Consider the following 18,120-nt stretch of genomic DNA (forward strand, 5'->3'; position numbering starts at 1 on the left):
TTTAGTACTTTGATATTGAGAGATGTTTTACTTTCTCTAACAGCGCTGCCAAGAGGAATAGCAGGTTCCCAGCATGACATCACTGCTCAGGCTGCATTCTGCTTGAGACAACAGGAACAGTCAGCACCTTTCACCTGGATAAGCAGCTGAGACACTAGCTACACACATCACTTACCAGGTGAATCACTTAAACTTCACATAAAAAAAACACAGCTCCCTACTCCTGTGGGAAGTGCTACAAAGAAACCAGCTTCATTCCCCTGGGGCAGCCTGGAGGGAGGAAGGACCCCACTGCACCTTGGCAGACAGTCCCACAGCTGAGCTGGCCTCGTCCTTCTCTCCCCAAGCAGCTTTCTGAAACCACTCACTGAAGCTCTAAATTGAAATCATTAACTCTGGAAACATTCCACCATCTTTCCTGGCAATACCATCTGTTGTGCAGTGGATGTAAGGTTTATGAGAACGAAACACAATGAAACGAGCCCGGTGTCATGGCAAAGTGACCCCACATAGACACCTGCACACAAGCCCTAGTGCTGAGGCTGTGCTTGCCCACTTCAGCAGATGGAGCTCAAGAGTTTCACAGGAACTCTCCACGCCACAAAGCCATGCAGCCTCCACTCTCCGTGCAGCCAGGGATCCAGGAGACTTTAATAAAGCACATAGGAAGAACTGAAATCTTCACAATCAGCCGTTTACCATCCAGGAATCAGCTGCTTCGGTCACGATCATCAGTTCCAAAGAGGCAAATCCCAGCATGCAGCTCAAGAGTGACAGTCCCTATGGATAAGCCAGGATACTGTCACCTCAGCCTTAGAGGCACAGACAAGTAGAACTGCCTCAGCTCCAAACAGTTCATGTTTGAGACATTCTGCCCATCTTTTGAGCTGGAAAGTAAACTATTTTGTCAGTAAAAGTTTTTATTTCAAGTAAATTATGTGACAAAATTTGAGTACAAATTTCGTTGCTAAAAGCATTTACAGTTCTTGGTGAGTTATTTATTTTCGTGTATCTGTAAAAAGCATCTTCATTCTGTGTTAACTACAGTGGCCTCACTCTGCCTTCACATGGACCATGATACCAAACCCTACCATTCCCTGCAGCACAAAGCATTCCAGAGGAGGAAATTTATTATTTCCACATCAATCAAAAAAGCTACCAAAATTACTTTACAGTAAATGCAACTCTGCTCATTGCAAAAAGAAAATGTTAATTCATTCACCTAAGTGACCATTTTCTGCTACTGTCAAACATGATCAAAGGTATGTTTATAACACACATTCAGTGAACCATGTAAGCAAAGGTGCAGTTAGAACAGCTACAAAATAAATGGAAAAAGATGCTGCTTTATAGAAGGAGCACCATCTTCCCTCGGGCACTACTGCTACAAATAATGTCTTCATGAGCCGTGGCTACTTTCTCCAGGGGATATTCCAAGCCCACAACAGGTTTCAGCCAGCCAGCTTCTATGCCATCAAGGACTGCTGTGGCACATTCACGCCTTTCCTCCTGCATGTAACAAACAGTGTTTATGACAAGGTTTTTGCATTTTAGAATAGGATTGGCAATTTATGCAAGAATTAAAGCAAATTCCACAACCTGAAAATATTTTATGATGCTCTGAGATTGAATCAAAACATAAAGGAATGAACTAACAAGTTTGTTACAGTGAAATTATTCTTTCATTCCTACAAATAATTTTAACTGTAAATAGGTTCTATAAAGCATACTGTAAAATAGAAATGCTTCTCACCTCAGTTGCAAGAAATAAACTCACTCCAATTATGCTGGACTCTTTGCTCATGGTGTCTCTTGGGTTTATCTCAATGCGTCCTCTGCAGCCCACTACCTGCCCAAAGGAGTCCAAAGCATGGAGTCAGAGCTGTTCAGTGTGATGCTGAATGCACAAAATCAGTGACACAAGCACCCATCATCACCTCCCTGCTCAGGGACACAAACACTCACTGTCACCCTGCTGGCCCAGGACACAGACACTCACCATCACCCTCCCTGCGCAGGACAGCAGCTGCAAGTCAGCATCCAGGTTGACATTAGAGAGCATTTCTATGATGATATCGACTCCTCCTGGCCCTGTGCATGCCTGTATAGGACACAGGATGTTATTTTAGTGCTTGGGTACCACCATTTATTTTAAACTACAGAAAGTATCCACTCTACAGCTCATTGTTTAAATTTTCAATAGAACCTTTGTACTGCAGCTGACAGCTAATGAGCTGAATTGTAGCACATTTTGCTGTGCTAAATTGTGATGTGATCCCACACTAGAATTTGCTGAATGTAAGAAGTTCTAAATGCCACTGCCTGTGAGGAAAGCTCAGCTCTTCCAGCCTGAGAAAGTTTTTCCTTGTGTAGAAATGAAAAAGGCAGTACACTGTTGATCCTACATAAATCTACTTTAGAGTTTTCCGCAAACAACTGTTAACATTTTGTTAAGAAAAACACAACCTGCATTCTTGAGTCCAGACACAGGCCTACCTTAATTCTCTCAGTGTAATTTGGGTCTCTGTGATTAAAGGCATGGTGAGCACCATTTCTCAGGATCATATTCATGCCCTCCTCAGTTCCTGCGGTACCCAAAACCTTCAAACCACAAGCTCTGGCAATCTGACATGTTGCTAGTCCCACCTCAGGGGAGAAAAAAACCGAAAGAGAAAATTACTTTACTTCTTTCATAGAATTTTAAATATTCTACCGGTGACTTGGAACTTCTCCATTTAAAAAGCTAGTCTGGTAAAGTGGTTTTTAGCTAATAATTTGGATCTTAAAGACAGACAGATACTTTTTAAAAATGAAAAGACATTTACTGAGGCGTGGTAAATTTTTGAGGTTTTTTTATAGCTATGAGCATTTGACACACATCGATGTAGAATGCTGAGTATCTGTCAAATCTGGGCCCTATATTTTTGATACAAATCCAAGGAAATTCTTCTCTTCACAGAATCACCTGCTATTAATACCAGGATTATACATTGCAAAGAAAATCTGCAGGCACAAATTTTATTAACACTACTTCTTTAGAAAGTGAATTCTCAGTGTCTCCTACCAGCTTTGCACTCCAGTAAGAACAGAAGCACTACATTTAGTTTATGAAAATTTTAAAAAAGACTTATGATGCTAAATGCCATTCTAGCATCTCAGAATAAGATATGAATTCATCTTTTTGATGTTTAACAAATAATTAAGGAAACTTGGCCTGTTCACAGCAGCTGCTTGGTGCATCACCAGAAAGTGAGCAAGTGCAGAGTGTGGGAGATAAACTAAAATGTTGAGTCATAGAGATCTCAAATAAGTTTGTCATGAAAACTCAAAGAAAACTAGAAGTGCAATTTCATGTATTCATTTGCAGGTTTATATATTCCACTACCTTTCCCTGTGCAGCCAGCTGTTGGCTCACGGGTAAAAACATGAGAATGTAAACAGAAATGCACAGTCACCCTGCACCAGTCACTTCTTCTCAGAGGACTGAGAACAATTTGTACATATTGGAAAATTAGAGCTTTCTGCTATCAGTAATAAAACTTCCAGACCAACTACCACCTGCAGCAAACACCTGTTCAGTGTGTGACCCTCTGACCGCGGAACTCACACCAGCACTCGTGCAGTCTCACAGTTACTGGGAATGACAGGATTTTTCTAAGAAAGCATATCCTAGAGTATCTGAAATAAAAACCTAATCTGCTAATCTATTGATACAAATATGACCATAACTCATATCCCAGGAAGAAGCAGATGCAAGGACAGAGAACAGTGTTCTCTACCACTTGCCTCCTTGGAATACTTACCCCCCCACTAGCACCATGCACCAGCACGCTTTCCCCTGCTTTGGCACAGCCTCTAAGTGAAGAACACAAGAAAGGTCGGCACTGTGACTGCAGCACACACTGACTGAGCATGGGGTTGCAGCTACTGACATCAAATCTCATTGTTCACACAGCATTGTTTCCAGTTTATGTTCCGATTATATTCCAATTTATGGCTAAACAGATACCATAAGCCTTTTTGAGAGAAAAAGGAGGCAAAATAAATCCTGTGACTGATGACTTGAAGCAACATGCAGCCAGCAGCCAGTGGGAGCCTGGTGCTGACTCTCAGTTGAGGACGTTGGCCTGTCACAGGAAAGCAGTGGTTCTGCTCCACAGCACCTGTCTGCTTACTGAGGAAATTAGAACTATTGCTCTTTTTCTTCCCCAGCCAAAATACCAGTGAGTACTGAAAGGGAGTCACATATTTTATTCCATGAAGCCTTTCCAGGTAGGTTCTCTCAAGAAAAAAGACTGAACAGGAAAACACAGTCACAAGCTTCTAAATCACAATTATCTGACAATTCCATCCGTATAACGTTTTTAAACACTTCCCACTCACCAACCTCCCCCTTTTAAAGGGCAGTGAAAATACGAACTTTGGTATTGCAAATACCAAAGATTAAAGTGCACAAACATGGATTTGGTGCCTTACTTCTGGAAAAGGGCCCGGTAGGCAGTGAAGTAGGGCACTCCGATCGCTGCTCCCTGTCTGAAGTCCAGTTTGTCTGGCAAAGGAAAGACTCTGTTGGCTGCAGCAACTGCATACTCTGCATATCCTCCAGAAATTGTTTCAAGGGTGAAAACTCTGTCACCTTTCTAGAATGGAGGTAAAGAACACAGAGAAATCAATAATTTCCCTTCCTTTTTCCTTAATAAACATTAAGATGAAATGTACAGAGGTTTAGGTTAATGCTAATAGCTCTCTGATCAAAATAACCAGTTACATTTGTCAAAAAAAAATTTTATGAATTCTGATACATACCATCAATGCAACACAAACTGTGTAATTTCTTATACTTAAAACTAAGTATCATAATTATAACCCCACCCTGCACTGTAACACACAAACCTACTGCCTCATTAACATGAACCTTATTGAACTTTAACTGAAGCCAGGAATTCCATCCACAGATTCCAAATGCAATACCTCAAAAGCTTTTACAAACACAAAAGAAACATTTCTAAATTATTTAAATATGAAAATATGTATCCTCTTAATATACCGTAAGACAACTCTCTCTCATTCAAGGCAAGAGCATCACAATTGTCAGAGGAAGCAAAAAGTCACACACAGCAGATACAGCAAACTGTTGATAAGAAAATATGAATAAAGATGATTCTTCTCTCTTGATAACCCTATATCTCAGATCTCCTAAAATTGTTACATAAATTCCCAATCAGGAAATTCCAGCCCAATTTTACCTACAATTTTTATGTTGGTTTGGGACCAAATGTCTAATGACTTAAATGAGAGAACCAATTTAAAGTCTAATGTGATGTCATAGATATCTTTTTGCAAATTGATATTTGCCTTCTCCTGTCCCAAGATTTCCCACTGAGAAATCCAAGTGAAATTAGTAGACAAGAGTAATACAGTACTTGAACAATTTTAGCAACAAATAACAGAATTTATATGGAGCTTTATAAGTAAGCAATTTCCATGTCTCAAATACTTTACAGAAAAATTTTTAGTTCTGCCTAAAATTACTACCCCCAGCAAGAAGCATCCAATCTCAACTTTTTCTGCAATGCCAGAAAAACAGCTTCAAACCCCAGCTTTTGTACACCAGATATCACTGCTGTAAGCAGACAGACTGCAGTGCCTCTTCTGAGACCTCTGAACTTCAGGGGGCACAGCATTCCTCACAGTCCCACCAGCAGACTGGTTTGCCAGTGGGATCCCACTGTGTGCTTTTACCAGTCTGTGAAGGGGTTTCCCCCCTCAAAGGGATTCCGTGATTATAAGCAACAAAAGCAGGCAGAGTAACACAGCAACCAGCCACAGAGGACCCGTTAAACACTAGTGAATTACACCTAGTGTGTAAATACCTTGAACGCAGTCACATGCTCCCCAACACTCTCAATCACCCCAGCCACATCCGAGCCAGGAGTGTAGGGTAAAGCCGGTTTCCTGGCATAAGTCCCAGAACGAATATATGTCTCAACAGGATTCACCCCACAGGCATGGACTTTAATTAATACCTAAAAGAAAAGACACTTCTTAAGCAATAACTAAAAAGATTTAGCCCTTGAATTCACAGCATGGCGTTGTAGCATTTTTACTGAATTCTCCAACAGCCTCTGTGACAACCCAGTGTCAAAGCGAAGCTTATTTCAGGGAAATCTTGATGTGGAATATAAAGCCCACCAGAGAGTAAAGAGCCCACACTTGTTAAGCATGATATCTCAAGCAGTATGAACACACTGACCAAAACTCAGGTACTCTAGGTGTAGGGTTCTGGGTTGTATCACTCATTCTGTCCTGCAGACACTTGTTAACATTCATTATCACTATTTTCCTTCAGGGAGCTCACATATACCTGGTTTTCTTTTGGAACAGGAACTAACACATCTGACTGGAGTTTAAGCACTTCAGGGCCACCAAATTCAAACACTCGGACAGCTCTCATCACGCTCCTGGTGGCTGCCATGGCGACCAGAGGATCTGCTAAGAGAAACAATGAGAGCCCTGGTACCTACTGAGGTCACGGGGAGCCTGAGCCACCAGGAGATGGCCTGGGACACCGCCTGGAACACGGCACACACCGCGGGGCCGGATTGCGGATCGGTCCCACGGTAATGAACCGAACCAGGGGGAGGGGAGGGAGCGGGGCAAGTGAAGGCTTCGAGTTGCTCTGGGCCTCCCCGCTGGGAGCACCTTCTAGGATCCTGGGCACGAGGAGGACGGGAAGCACAGCCTGGGCCGGTGGCCAGCGGGGCTACCGCCGCGTAAGAGCGTTCAGGGCCGTGCCCGATGCGATTCCGACACGACGGGCCTCGATCGGGTGCACCCCATGACACGCTTTCACCGCCAGGCCCCGCCCACAAACACACCTGCGCCGCCAGGCCCCGCCCACAAACACACCTGCGCCTACAGGCCCCGCCACAAACACACCTGCGCCGCCAGGCCCCGCCCACAAACACACCTGCGCCGCCAGGCCCCGCCACAAACACACCTGCGCCTACAGGCCCCGCCCACAAACACACCTGCGCCGCCAGGCCCCGCCCACAAACACACCTGCGCCGCCAGGCCCCGCCCACAAATACACCTGCGCCGACAGGCCCCGCCCCTCGAGCCGCCTCGCGGTCAGGCCGTGCCCCGGAAGCGCTCCTTGCGATCAGGCCCCGCCCGTTCCAGCTGCCCCGTGCAGCCTGGCCGCGTCCCGTGCCCGCGGCGCCCGGCACGGGTGGCGCAGAGCCGCGGTCTCCCCGTCCCGTCCCGTCCCGTCCCGTCCCGTCCCGTCCCGTCCCGTCCCGTCCCGTCCCGTGCCCCTGGAGCAGCGCCGCGCAGCCCCGCGCAGCCCCGCGCCCGCCGCCTTACCTGCGGGGCGCCGCGGCGGAGCGCCGAGGAGGGCGGGGCCGTACCACTACTGGCTCCGCCCCGCCGCACCGCTCGGGGCGCCGAGGTTTGTCCGTCTCGGGACGCCGTCCCCCCCGCCATGGCGGCGTTCGCGCGGCGCAAGGCGCAGCGGCTCGTGCGGCCCGACCCCAGCCGGAAGCGCGCGCTGGACGCGCGAGCCGCGGAGCTCGTGCGGCTCCTGAACGCGCGCGAGCGCTTCTGCAGCACGAGCTCGTGCGACGGCAGGGTGACCGTGACGGTGCGTGAGGGACCGGGGCTGCGGGACCGCACCGGGGGTGAGGGCCGGGACCGGCAGGGTGACCGTGACGGTGCGTGAGGGACCGGGGCTGCGGGACCGCACCGGGGGTGAGGGCCGGGACCGGCAGGGTGACCGTGACGGTGCGTGAGGGACCGGGGCTGCGGGACCGCACCGGGGGTGAGGGACGGGACCGGCAGGGTGACCGTGACGGTGCGTGAGGGACCGGGGCTGCGGGACCGCACCGGGGGTGAGGGCCGGGACCGGCAGGGTGACCGTGACGGTGCGTGAGGGACCGGGGCTGCGGGACCGCACCGGGGGTGAGGGACGGGACCGGCAGGGTGACCGTGACGGTGCGTGAGGGACCGGGGCTGCGGGACCGCACCGGGGGTGAGGGCCGGGACCGGCAGGGTGACCGTGACGGTGCGTGAGGGACCGGGGCTGCGGGACCGCACCGGGGGTGAGGGCCGGGACCGGCAGGGTGACCGTGACGGTGCGTGAGGGACCGGGGCTGCGGGACCGCACCGGGGGTGAGGGCCGGGACCGGCAGGGTGACCGTGACGGTGCGTGAGGGACCGGGGCTGCGGGACCGCACCGGGGGTGAGGGACGGGACCGGCAGGGTGACCGTGACGGTGCGTGAGGGACCGGGGCTGCGGGACCGCACCGGGGGTGAGGGACGGGACCGGCAGGGTGACCGTGACGGTGCGTGAGGGACCGGGGCTGCGGGACCGCACCGGGGGTGAGGGCCGGGACCGGCAGGGTGACCGTGACGGTGCGTGAGGGACCGGGGCTGCGGGACCGCACCGGGGGTGAGGGACCGGACCAGCAGGGTGAGGGATAGGACCGGCAGGGTGATCGTGACAGTGGGTGAGTGAGGAACGGAATCAGGGTGAGGGATAGGACCGGCAGGGTGATCGTGACAGTGGGTGCGGGACGGGACCAGGGTGAGGGATAGGACCGGCAGGGTGATCGTGACAGTGGGTGCGGGACGGGATCAGGGTGAGGGACGGAACTGGCAGGGTGAGGGACCGGACCGGGGGTGATTGTGCGTTGGGGACGGAACCGCGGGTGATCCTGACGGGGGGGGGTCTGGTCCCGCTGTGAACGGGCTCTTGCTTCAAGGGGATGCTCCTTTATTTCCAAGGACTGTTTTTGTAGCAGCACAAGGTTAAACCCATCGAGCTGCTGAGCCACTTTAATGGTTTCTGCCCATCACTAGGACACAGACGGCACAGGGATCCAGAAGAAGAACTGCACGTGGCTCCTGGTAACACATGACCCGTGTGTCAAAGGCGATGTGGTAAGAGCACAGCGAGATAAAGCCTTTATATTTATTCACGGAAGTGCTCCTGGTGTCATGGAAAACACATCATGTCAAAGGGTTTTTATTGCTGCTACTGAGATTGATACTCTGCTCTCAAAATTAACTTTTCCTTAGATGCGTTGCTTAATAAATTCTTCAGACCCATTTTAAGAGAATGCTTTTAAACTCAGTCTCAAATTCTCTGCATAGTTATAAAGGCAGCTGATATTCCAGAAACTTATATAATTTCTTCCTATTTGGAGTCATGTTTAAAACTCTTGAATTTAAAAATCTCTTGAGCCCAGCTTGCTGTGCTAGCACACAGACACCTGAAATTGGTGTAACAGGGAATCTCTTATACTGCATTGTTAATTTAGTGTCATTAAATACCCTGAAATTGAAAACATCTGTAGTGCGGGGTTTTTCATTTTTAGTATGCTTTCAAAATAATCTACTCTTTGCACGTATTGCTTTGTCCCACAAAAGAGGCAATTGCAAGATGAGCATTTTCTCATTCAATTCGTAGTTCACTTTATTGTAGATATACATTCTCACACAGGCACAGAAGTGTCCTCCAGAATATTTGTTTTCATTAGTATTTGTTCCAGTAGAGCAAAGCTTGCTAAAATTTCAGACCAAGGAGGATGCAGTAGTGTGTTGTTAACTCTTATGAGAGGAAGTACTCTGATTTTTATATACATATTTTGGTGTATTTTCCAGATGACAGCACTCAAGAAAGCTACTGGTGATGTTGTGTTCAAGTTTGAACCATTTGTTCTTCACGTGCTGTGTCGGGAGCTGCAGGATGCACAGCTGCTGGTAAAGCCACGTCAAGTACAATGTGGCATTGTTCTGTTACATTTTTGCCTGCAAAAAATAAAAGTATTGGCTCCTGGCTAAGCAGTTGCACTTAGAAACAGTCCCAGGTGTGCTGTGTGTTTAATAATTAGGGTTGTAAAGTAAGCTGATGGAAGAACACAGCTTTAAACTTGGTGAGGGTTTTACTGTACTTAGAAAGAAAAAAGACTCACCTGCAGTTCAGGCTTTGAGCTGAAGCAGACTGCTGCATGAAGCACTGCCTGAGGGGCCTGGGCTGCTCTCACTGGCTGCAAGGGCTGGATTTCAGATGGTACTTCACTGCCAGCCAGGCCATTTGGCTCCATTTCCAGTGCATTGAATGATGCCTTTGCCTTCTGCTTTTCCAGTATGACTGTGGAGAGCAGTGTGTGCCATGCTGGGCTTGTTTTGGCATTAGTGCAGAAGGGCTGAGGAGCTCATGTAGAGTGCAGCTGCACTCGTCGTTGTCAGGAGGTGGCACGACTGTCTCTGAAGTTCCAGGTCATTGGGACAAAGTAGTTCAGTGACTAGAAAGACATTACATCCCTTCTGCACTGATGGATTTAATCAGGATCCACCTCTGAAAACCACCCACCATTTGTGGGTTTGATCTTAAAAAGTATTGTAATGTAACTGTTCTTGAATAAGTCTGGGTAGATGATTTGAATACGTTTTTTGCAAAATTGAGATTGTGCGTTGCATTGCAACGCGTCCATAAATATTTTTTGCTGTGAAAGTATACAAGACCTGTTTAAGCTTTTTTTTTTTTTCTGCAGCATTCGGTGGCTGTTGACTCTGGGTTCAGGAACTCTGGTATTACAGTTGGCAGAGGAGGAAAAATTACAATGGTAAGGACTCTGTTACTGTAAGGGAGTTAATAAAGTCATATTGTTACATTAACCTTGATTTTTGTACAAGCCAAGACCTGACTGGTGCTTAAGAGCTGTCATAGGGCATGCTATAGCAAAGGAATTGCTTGCTGCTTTAGGTGACAGCAACCTAAATAATCATATGGATAAGCAGGTTTTTTACTGTAATGAACTCCCTACATTATTTAAATAACCTTCATAAACTGAAAAACTTTATTCCAGGTAAATCATGTGTGTGTTTTCAGGCTGTGCGGAGCACTCACTGCTTAGAAGTTCCACTGAGCCACAAAGGGAGATTGATGGTCTCCGAAGAATATATTGAATTTCTGGTACATGTAGCCAATCAGAAAATGGAAGAAAATATAAGGAGGATTGACAGGTTTGTAAGAATACACCAGTTCTCTTCATGACATCTAATTTTTCTTCAGTATCAAGTAAAATGTTAGTAACCACTTTTCTCCCCTTGCATGTTTTGATTACATTCTAAAAGCATTAGTTTCTCAGAGTAATTTGCAGATCTTGAGCAAATCTATAAAAACAGTAACTACAGAATTGTTTCTGTCTAGATTCCACAAAGGCTTGGAGCTGGCTCTGGAAGCTGCTGTCCCTGCAGACACCTTGTTTCCCGAGGGGCCAGAGAAGAGCCACTCTGTGTACATGCGCAGAAGAAAGAGACAGACTGCTCAGGAACAGGCTGATCCCAGCAGAGAGCTGGAACCCCTTGATGATACTGAGAGCAGTCTTGGTCTGTTTGCTGAAATCACGATATAGACTAAGACATTTGAAAGCAAATGGCGAACTGAAAAAGCTATTGTAATGCTCTTTTTAAGAGATTTATATACTCCTGTGCTCCAAGTAGTAATACTCTCATGGATATTGACCAGAAAAAAAAGGTAATTAACAGAATAGTGAGCAGGTGCAGCTACAGGACACAGAGAACAAAGCTGTAGAATGTTTTGGGAGTTTTTAAAGTGTACTGTTGAATTAACAAAGTGGTACTCCATCAGTTATCCCAGAAATATCTGGTGTGCTGCAGCTTTTCACTGTGTTCTCTGTGGCAGCATTTCACTTCCAGCTTCCTGGGTTTTGTGGAGCCAGCTGGCTCTGCAGGTTTCTCCTTCAGGAAGAGGAAGACAAGCATTGAAGACTGAAGACCATCCACTTATGAGACAGCCAGTGTACGTGGTGGAAACACAAAAACCTTCCAAAGTAGCCTGTGTGCACCGGTCTCAGACCTCGTGTGCGTTTGGGCAGACTGGTTAAAGTATGACTCAACCCGGGGGCATAATTTCTAACAGTGCAGAGCTGCTGGCCAGGTGGTGTGTGAGCAAAACTGGAGTCCCATAGCCCATGGGGGAGCAGGCAGGTGGTGGGAGCAGCCCACAGCAGGGCAAAGCACTGCAGCTCCTCAGGTGTGGGGTCATGGCTTCTACCACAGGTGCTACTGCAGCATTGTTGGGATGCAGGCTTGTGTCAGACCTTTGCAGTCACCATTTTCCACTGACCTTCCTCTCCACTCTGAGGGTCAACTGCCTGTCTGGGCTGAACTGAAACCCCAGGGCTTCCATCAACAAAAAGCAACATCTGCCTCCATGCAGAGGGTCCTCCCCAACCTGCTACCTTAGCAAAGCCTTGGGAAACCCCTGTTGCCATCCCCACTGCTGGGAGTCCCACTGTTCCTGCAGATCCCTCTTCACCACCTGGGGGGCACGTCTTGCACACAGAGGAGGTAGTTGTTGCTTATGGATTTCAGGGAGTTTGTTCAGAATACTCTGAACCATCCTCTGCATGTGACATTTCTTAAAATGTCTGGTACTTGTCTGTTGGACATGGCTCAAGGCACTGATGATAGCAGCACCAACCACAAGCAGTGCCCACAGACCCTGTAACAGCCCAAACCCTCACCCTGTGTAACAGCTCTACAGTATTTACATTCTGAGAAATACATTTTGTCAGAAACTGATCCCGCATTCCTCTGAAAAATGATAAAAAATTCAGGAAGACTTTTTGGCATCTTAACACAAAAATGTTACCCTATTTGCATCTTGTTATTTTATTCCCATCATCACCAATGATTGAATACTGTTGGGGATCTCGTACTAAAACTAAACAAGACCCTACAAGAAGACAAACAGAGAAGGATCAGGGAAACACATTACTTCAGTATGTAGAATAGTTTTTGCAATGTTTTTCTGATTTTTTTTTTTTTTGCACCCCATCTGAGGTTGCAGACGGTGATGCTGAGGAGGGTTCATCGCCCTGACACTGTTCTGGCACGAGCAACACCTTCCTTCATGCACCACTGCCTTTACACCTTGCCCCACACTCACCCAAGTTCCACCAGCTCATTTTGAGGTTAATTTTGTCAAGCTGTGTTTTATTTCCAGCTGCTGTATGGGATTCTGTTGGGCTGTCAATGTGCAGAGCACAGGCAGCAATTGGGAAGAGCATCCAGAGGCAGCTGGAGCCAGCACCCCTGAAAAGGGGATTCTGGGGGTTGTGGTTGCAGGGAAACTCACCAATAAGCAACAAGACTCCTAAAACTGTCAAATCTTTATCATTTCAAAGTGTGCTTAGCCACTTAATTAATCTAAAAGGTATTTTTATACTTGCTCTCACTGTGTTAAATTTTTTTAAATTACAATTTCACTCCCTGTGCACTCCATTTTTTCAGGGAAGGCAGACGGGTTCATTCACTCCAGGAACTGATTGTCATTTCACCCCACAGCATTTCAGATCCACACCAGGAAACTACTCAAATCAGCGCCGCAGAATTCCCTGTGGCTGTGCCACAGGCTCTGAGCCAGTTGTGGTCCCCAGCACATCCATGCACTTGGGCACAAAGTCACTTGACCCATTCTCTGGGATAATTCTGTACATGCAAATCACAGATGTCAGGAGCACAAGTTGTTCGCTTGAAACAGCTTCCTCTGAAATTCAGATACTTCGAATGGTTCACAAGAGTATGGCAGTAACAGCTGCAGAGTGCAGTGAAATCAGTGTTTGCACATGGGTTTAAACCTCTCCAGACCAGGGTGGCTTTCCACCTCTCAGCTTCCACTCCTGCCAGGGCTTCACTTGAATTTAACCAAGTCTCAATTTAATTTAATCAGTCTCAAGTTATTTGAATTTATCATATTAAGTGTATCATACACTGGTGACTTAGCAGCTCTTCAGTACTTTTGGTTACTGAAAATACACTATTACTTTGTAATATCTTGTGAATTTGTTTTTACGTAGTGGGATATTGTGGGAAATGTTTCTCTTCTGATCTACCCATAGTTGAAAGTACCCTAGGGGAACATGCTGGGTGTTTTGTGAGAGAACCTTTCAAATGGTGTGTCTTTTAAAATTATATAAATACCAAAATTTCCTCAGTTGCTCACTTCATTTCTTCACACCAGGAGAAAATAAAGCTGGTAAGAATGCTGTCAAACATGCTGTGCTGGCAGTGGTGTGACAGCAGGCAGCTAACTGGGATCAAGGTCAGAAAATTCTCAGCTTTTTTTTTTTTTTTTTTTTTTTTTTTTCTTGAATCAGTGAATGACACCCAAATTCCATATAGAGATTACATGAAAGCTCTTGTTCTGCATTCTGAATGCAGTTTATTTATGGTACCTGAGCAGATATGCTGTTTTGGTCAATTTTATACTGGAGGGGAAAAGCTTGTTTTCATTTTCTGCAGGATACCGAGAAAAAGGAAATATTTTTCTCAAAATCAGGTTTTATAGTTGTAATTGTGATTTTTGCAGAGTAGTTCTGGCAGCTCAGAGCCTGGTTTTTGGGTGCTTGTCCCAGCTGGCAGAGGACAGCTGCTCTGCCCCAGCCCGGGCCGGGCGGAGAGCGCGATGCTGCGCGGGCAGAACTCGATGCTCGGCACGTCCCCTCGGCGCTCAGCTGACACCGTCCCTCTGTCTCGGGGATACGGGCAGAGGTGGAAGGTGCCGGCACGACCAGCACTAACGGCGGGTGGCACTTCATTCATACAGGCACTGGAGTTCCTCCGTGTGAACAGAACAGGATTTTTCGTTCCTCTAAATAAGGACCTAGTAAGTTCTGTTTTATCGTATTTTAACGCGGCACGGGGAGCGTAGCTCTCCGCGCCCGCCCTGGTCCGCCAGTCCCTCCTTGGCTCCATGTCCCGGGGTGCCTGGCGGCGGCGGGACCCAGGGGAACCGGGACCCGGCGTGGGCACCGAACGAGCGCTGAGCCCCTGCAGCCGCCGGTCCCGCTTCCCACGCCGGGAGCTCGGGGCCGGGGAACTCGCCCGGCGTCCGGGAGAAATCAGCCCTTGTGCCTCTCCCCGCTCACACTCCGGCTGATAGCAGAAGCCATTTAAACTCCCGAAATACTGAACAGCTGGCAAGCAAAAACCTGTTTTCCTTGGGATGATCAGCAATTCTCCACTAATGGAGATATAAATGGTCCCATCACTTCCCAACTGCTCGTCCCCGACAGATTCGGCATCCATGTTACGTGGGCAGCACTGCTCTTTTATAATCTGCTCATTTAAATATTTTTGCATAACATTGCTAGCAAAAATCAATGAATATTTACAAGGTAAATGCACCCAGAGTTTATACATATAATCCACTTTTTTCTGTTATTTTGCATCCCTTGATGCCTTATTTCAGGGTTTTCTTCAATTGCACTTAGCCTGAGCCTTGTTTTGTTTTCTCTCACTTGAAACACCTTGAAAATACTGCTGAGAATGATGGGAAAGCTAAATTTGCCAGGATTTTACTTAGAGCTCTGTGCAGGGTCTACTTGTTTTTCCTGTAACATATTCACCTCGTAGTGACATACAGGATCCAGGGACAAACCAGTTTTGGAAAATATGCAGGAATGCTGCGGGTAGTTGTATATGAGATCAGAATTTGTCCCAAGATGTACAATATTAAAAATGAGCATTTTCCCTTCATTCATATTACCTAGATATGAAAGTTCCAACTCAAGAATGTGTTTTCACATCCACAGCACTCTGGGGTAGTATTAAATGAACTCTGTTTAATAAAACACATTCCAAGTTGCTATTTTGATTGAAGCATTATACTTTTTGTCTTGCTATAAGCAGTTCAGATTTCACTGGGTCATTGAAAATTTTTGAATAAGTCTCTTTTCAAATAATATTTAAAATACAGACATAAATAACTGTGACACAGATCCCTTCACAGCACAAACCAGGAGTAAGGGACTCAGTGCTGCACAGTCGGTGCTGCAGTTACCTCCCAAGATAGGAAGGAAATTTTGTCATTCTCCAAACACGCTGATCGTACCTTTCATAAAACATCTCACATTCATCCAGGGAGACAATAGCATCCCATTTTGTCCTTGAATCATTGAAATAAGAGGTATTTTGATCACAAATGTCTGCTATTATCAAAACACCATCATGATTTCCACAGGATTAGAATAGATAACCCAGGTGAAGCTGTGCACAGATCTTCCCCAGCACAGGTCCCCTCTGATTCTTTTTTTCTGCATCAAGTTTTATCTGTTTTTAAACACTCTGTCATTGAGAACAGCAGCACCAGGCAAAGTCCTTAGTCCTGCACACGGCAGATGTGGCCCTCACAGGTGATGGCCAGAAGGAACATTGTCCAATCCTCTGTTCTGATATTTTCTCCGTAGAAAACCCTAGAATCACAGCATTACTTTGGTTGGAATAACCTCTAAGATCAACTCTGATGTGCATGTGAAAATCACAATAGACTTGCAGAAGATGGAAAAAAATATTCACATAAATACTGAAATATTTACAGATGCAGTTCTCCCTGCTTGAACCAGGAAATAAATGCAGCTCAGGGTTCCATCAGGTACTTCCCATCAGGATAACCTATGGGTCCAATGTTTAATGTCTCTCTGCCTACTCCAGACAGTCCAGGCAGGATTGGGACAGCAAAGCACCAGCTCCATCCAACTGGGTGGCCCCTGGCCAGGGGAGGCCAAAGGCCAGGGTGGCTGCAATGAGGTGTCAACTGGGCAGCAGGCTCTTGCTGCACCAGCACCCCAGCATCACCCATCCACTTGCATGGGTGGCCCTCACCCTTTCCTTTGGGAAGTTCCTAATGCAGAAGTTTCCCACTCTAGGGAGCTCACACAGGAGCCCCTGGGCTGGGAACAATGCTCAGTGCACCACTGATCCCTGCATGAATCTCTGGGCAAAGGGAAGAGCCATTTCACCCTTCTGTGCTGCATGCCAACTTCTACACGTCAGAGTCCCATGGCCAGAGGATCCCTCCAGACTTTTCTTTCTTACATATTTCCACTGTAAATTACTTCCCTTCCAGTATGAGATCAAGGAGAAAAGGGGTGGTAGAAGTAGGAGAGCAGTAGCAGGAAAAAAATCCCTGACAAACAGCAACAGCTCCCCAACACCCCTTTAAAGTAATGACAATTTACCAAATGGTTGGGAAGTTGTTATAATTCCTTTTCCAAATTATTACTCACCCTTTAGATTAGAAATGAGGCCAGGGTTAGCAATCAGCCATAAATGGTAGGATTTCTGAAGTAGAAGCACTTGTCTGATTGTGAAGTGGAGGCCATTATTGCCTTGATTGAGTCTTTTTTTTCCGTTTTTTTTTTTTTTTTTTAAGCTTGCTTGATTTGTGGCTGAGAGCACACATTCACCACAGTACTGGGAGCAATCAGAGTCTTCCCTGCTCTTTTTTGCTCAGCGATTTAGGGTCCACTACTTTGGCACAGCTGCCACCTTTTAGCCTCCATCAAGCAGAGATATTTTTAAGTGAACTGCATTTTTTATTTGTCTTTTATCCTCCCATTGCCTTCCTCATGCTTTTTTTTTTTTTTTTTTTTTTTTTTTTTTTTTTGAGGGGGAATGAGGGGGGATGGATATCTCTGAAAATATTGTGTGAACTTTAGTTCCAAGTTTGAAGTTGAAAGAAGGCAGATGAAGCTGGCTGGTTGTCATTTGGCTCTATGTACATATCAGATCTGCAGTTACATGAAAAATAGGGTTGAAGTAATTTGCTCAAGGACTGAAGTAAGCCAGAAGCACTGATGGGTGATTGGGTGCTGGAGTTGAGTTTAGTTTGCCTGAAACTCAGAGTTTAGCCAAGAATTTGTATTTACACCATTTATTTACAGAAGTTATCTGTTCTGCTAGCATACTGTATTTTAGAGCTCCTTCCAAGCTGTCTCTGGAGGTGTGAAGCACAGCTGAGGGGGCTGGTGCCCTGCAGACCCCAGGGTTCACCCTGGCCCCCCAGCCTGGTGGCAGCCCATGAAGCCTGTGCAGAAAAGGCAGCAGAGCAGCACCAGGGCCACCCTGTTCCAGTCCAGCAGAGCCTGCCAGTACTTTGGACTCAAGAGCACGTCAGCATAAATGTAAGAAGCCACACACATAGACCTTTTTCCTTTAATTGCTACTGCTCTGAAATAGCTGAGTTTTGCCTCATAGTCCATTTGCAGGCAGGAACTATGTCAGCTAACCCAGTAAAACACACTTCCA

The 18,120-nt window shown here is 46.7% G+C and overlaps 3 protein-coding genes across 4 annotated transcripts in view; 2 read left to right on the plus strand and 1 right to left on the minus strand.

Moving 5' to 3' along the window:
- The window catches only part of FPGT (fucose-1-phosphate guanylyltransferase), a 70,972-nt gene extending 65,541 nt beyond the window's left edge, over window positions 1–5,431 (plus strand). Inside the window, exon 5 of the mRNA XM_068199022.1 lies at window positions 5,419–5,431. The gene's annotated coding sequence lies outside the window, so the exon portion shown is untranslated. The remainder of the gene's footprint in view (window positions 1–5,418) is intronic.
- Window positions 903–6,524, minus strand: CRYZ (crystallin zeta). 2 transcript variants are annotated; one of them, XM_068199039.1, is made up of 8 exons: window positions 6,365–6,524; window positions 5,874–6,026; window positions 4,477–4,640; window positions 3,804–3,855; window positions 2,497–2,646; window positions 2,000–2,101; window positions 1,754–1,849; window positions 903–1,509 (listed from the first exon to the last, which is right to left on the minus strand). In XM_068199039.1, exons 1-8 carry the CDS (start codon window positions 6,473–6,475, stop codon window positions 1,348–1,350), a joined length of 990 nt encoding a protein of 329 aa, XP_068055140.1. In that variant the 5' UTR covers window positions 6,476–6,524; the 3' UTR covers window positions 903–1,347. The 2 variants fall into 2 exon arrangements, with proteins under 2 accessions (XP_068055140.1, XP_068055142.1); XM_068199041.1 differs by lacking the exon at window positions 6,365–6,524 and adding an exon at window positions 6,268–6,345.
- A 933-nt stretch (window positions 6,525–7,457) lies between these two features.
- TYW3 (tRNA-yW synthesizing protein 3 homolog) lies at window positions 7,458–13,865 on the plus strand. Its single transcript, XM_068199051.1, has 6 exons — window positions 7,458–7,642; window positions 8,860–8,940; window positions 9,664–9,762; window positions 10,557–10,628; window positions 10,895–11,028; window positions 11,216–13,865. The coding sequence occupies exons 1-6, from the start codon at window positions 7,484–7,486 to the stop codon at window positions 11,418–11,420; spliced, it is 750 nt and encodes a 249-aa protein (XP_068055152.1). The 5' UTR covers window positions 7,458–7,483; the 3' UTR covers window positions 11,421–13,865.
- The last annotated feature ends 4,255 nt before the right edge of the window (window positions 13,866–18,120 follow it).

Source organism: Anomalospiza imberbis, chromosome 9, assembly GCF_031753505.1.
Source record: "Anomalospiza imberbis isolate Cuckoo-Finch-1a 21T00152 chromosome 9, ASM3175350v1, whole genome shotgun sequence".
Taxonomy (NCBI): domain Eukaryota; kingdom Metazoa; phylum Chordata; class Aves; order Passeriformes; family Viduidae; genus Anomalospiza; species Anomalospiza imberbis.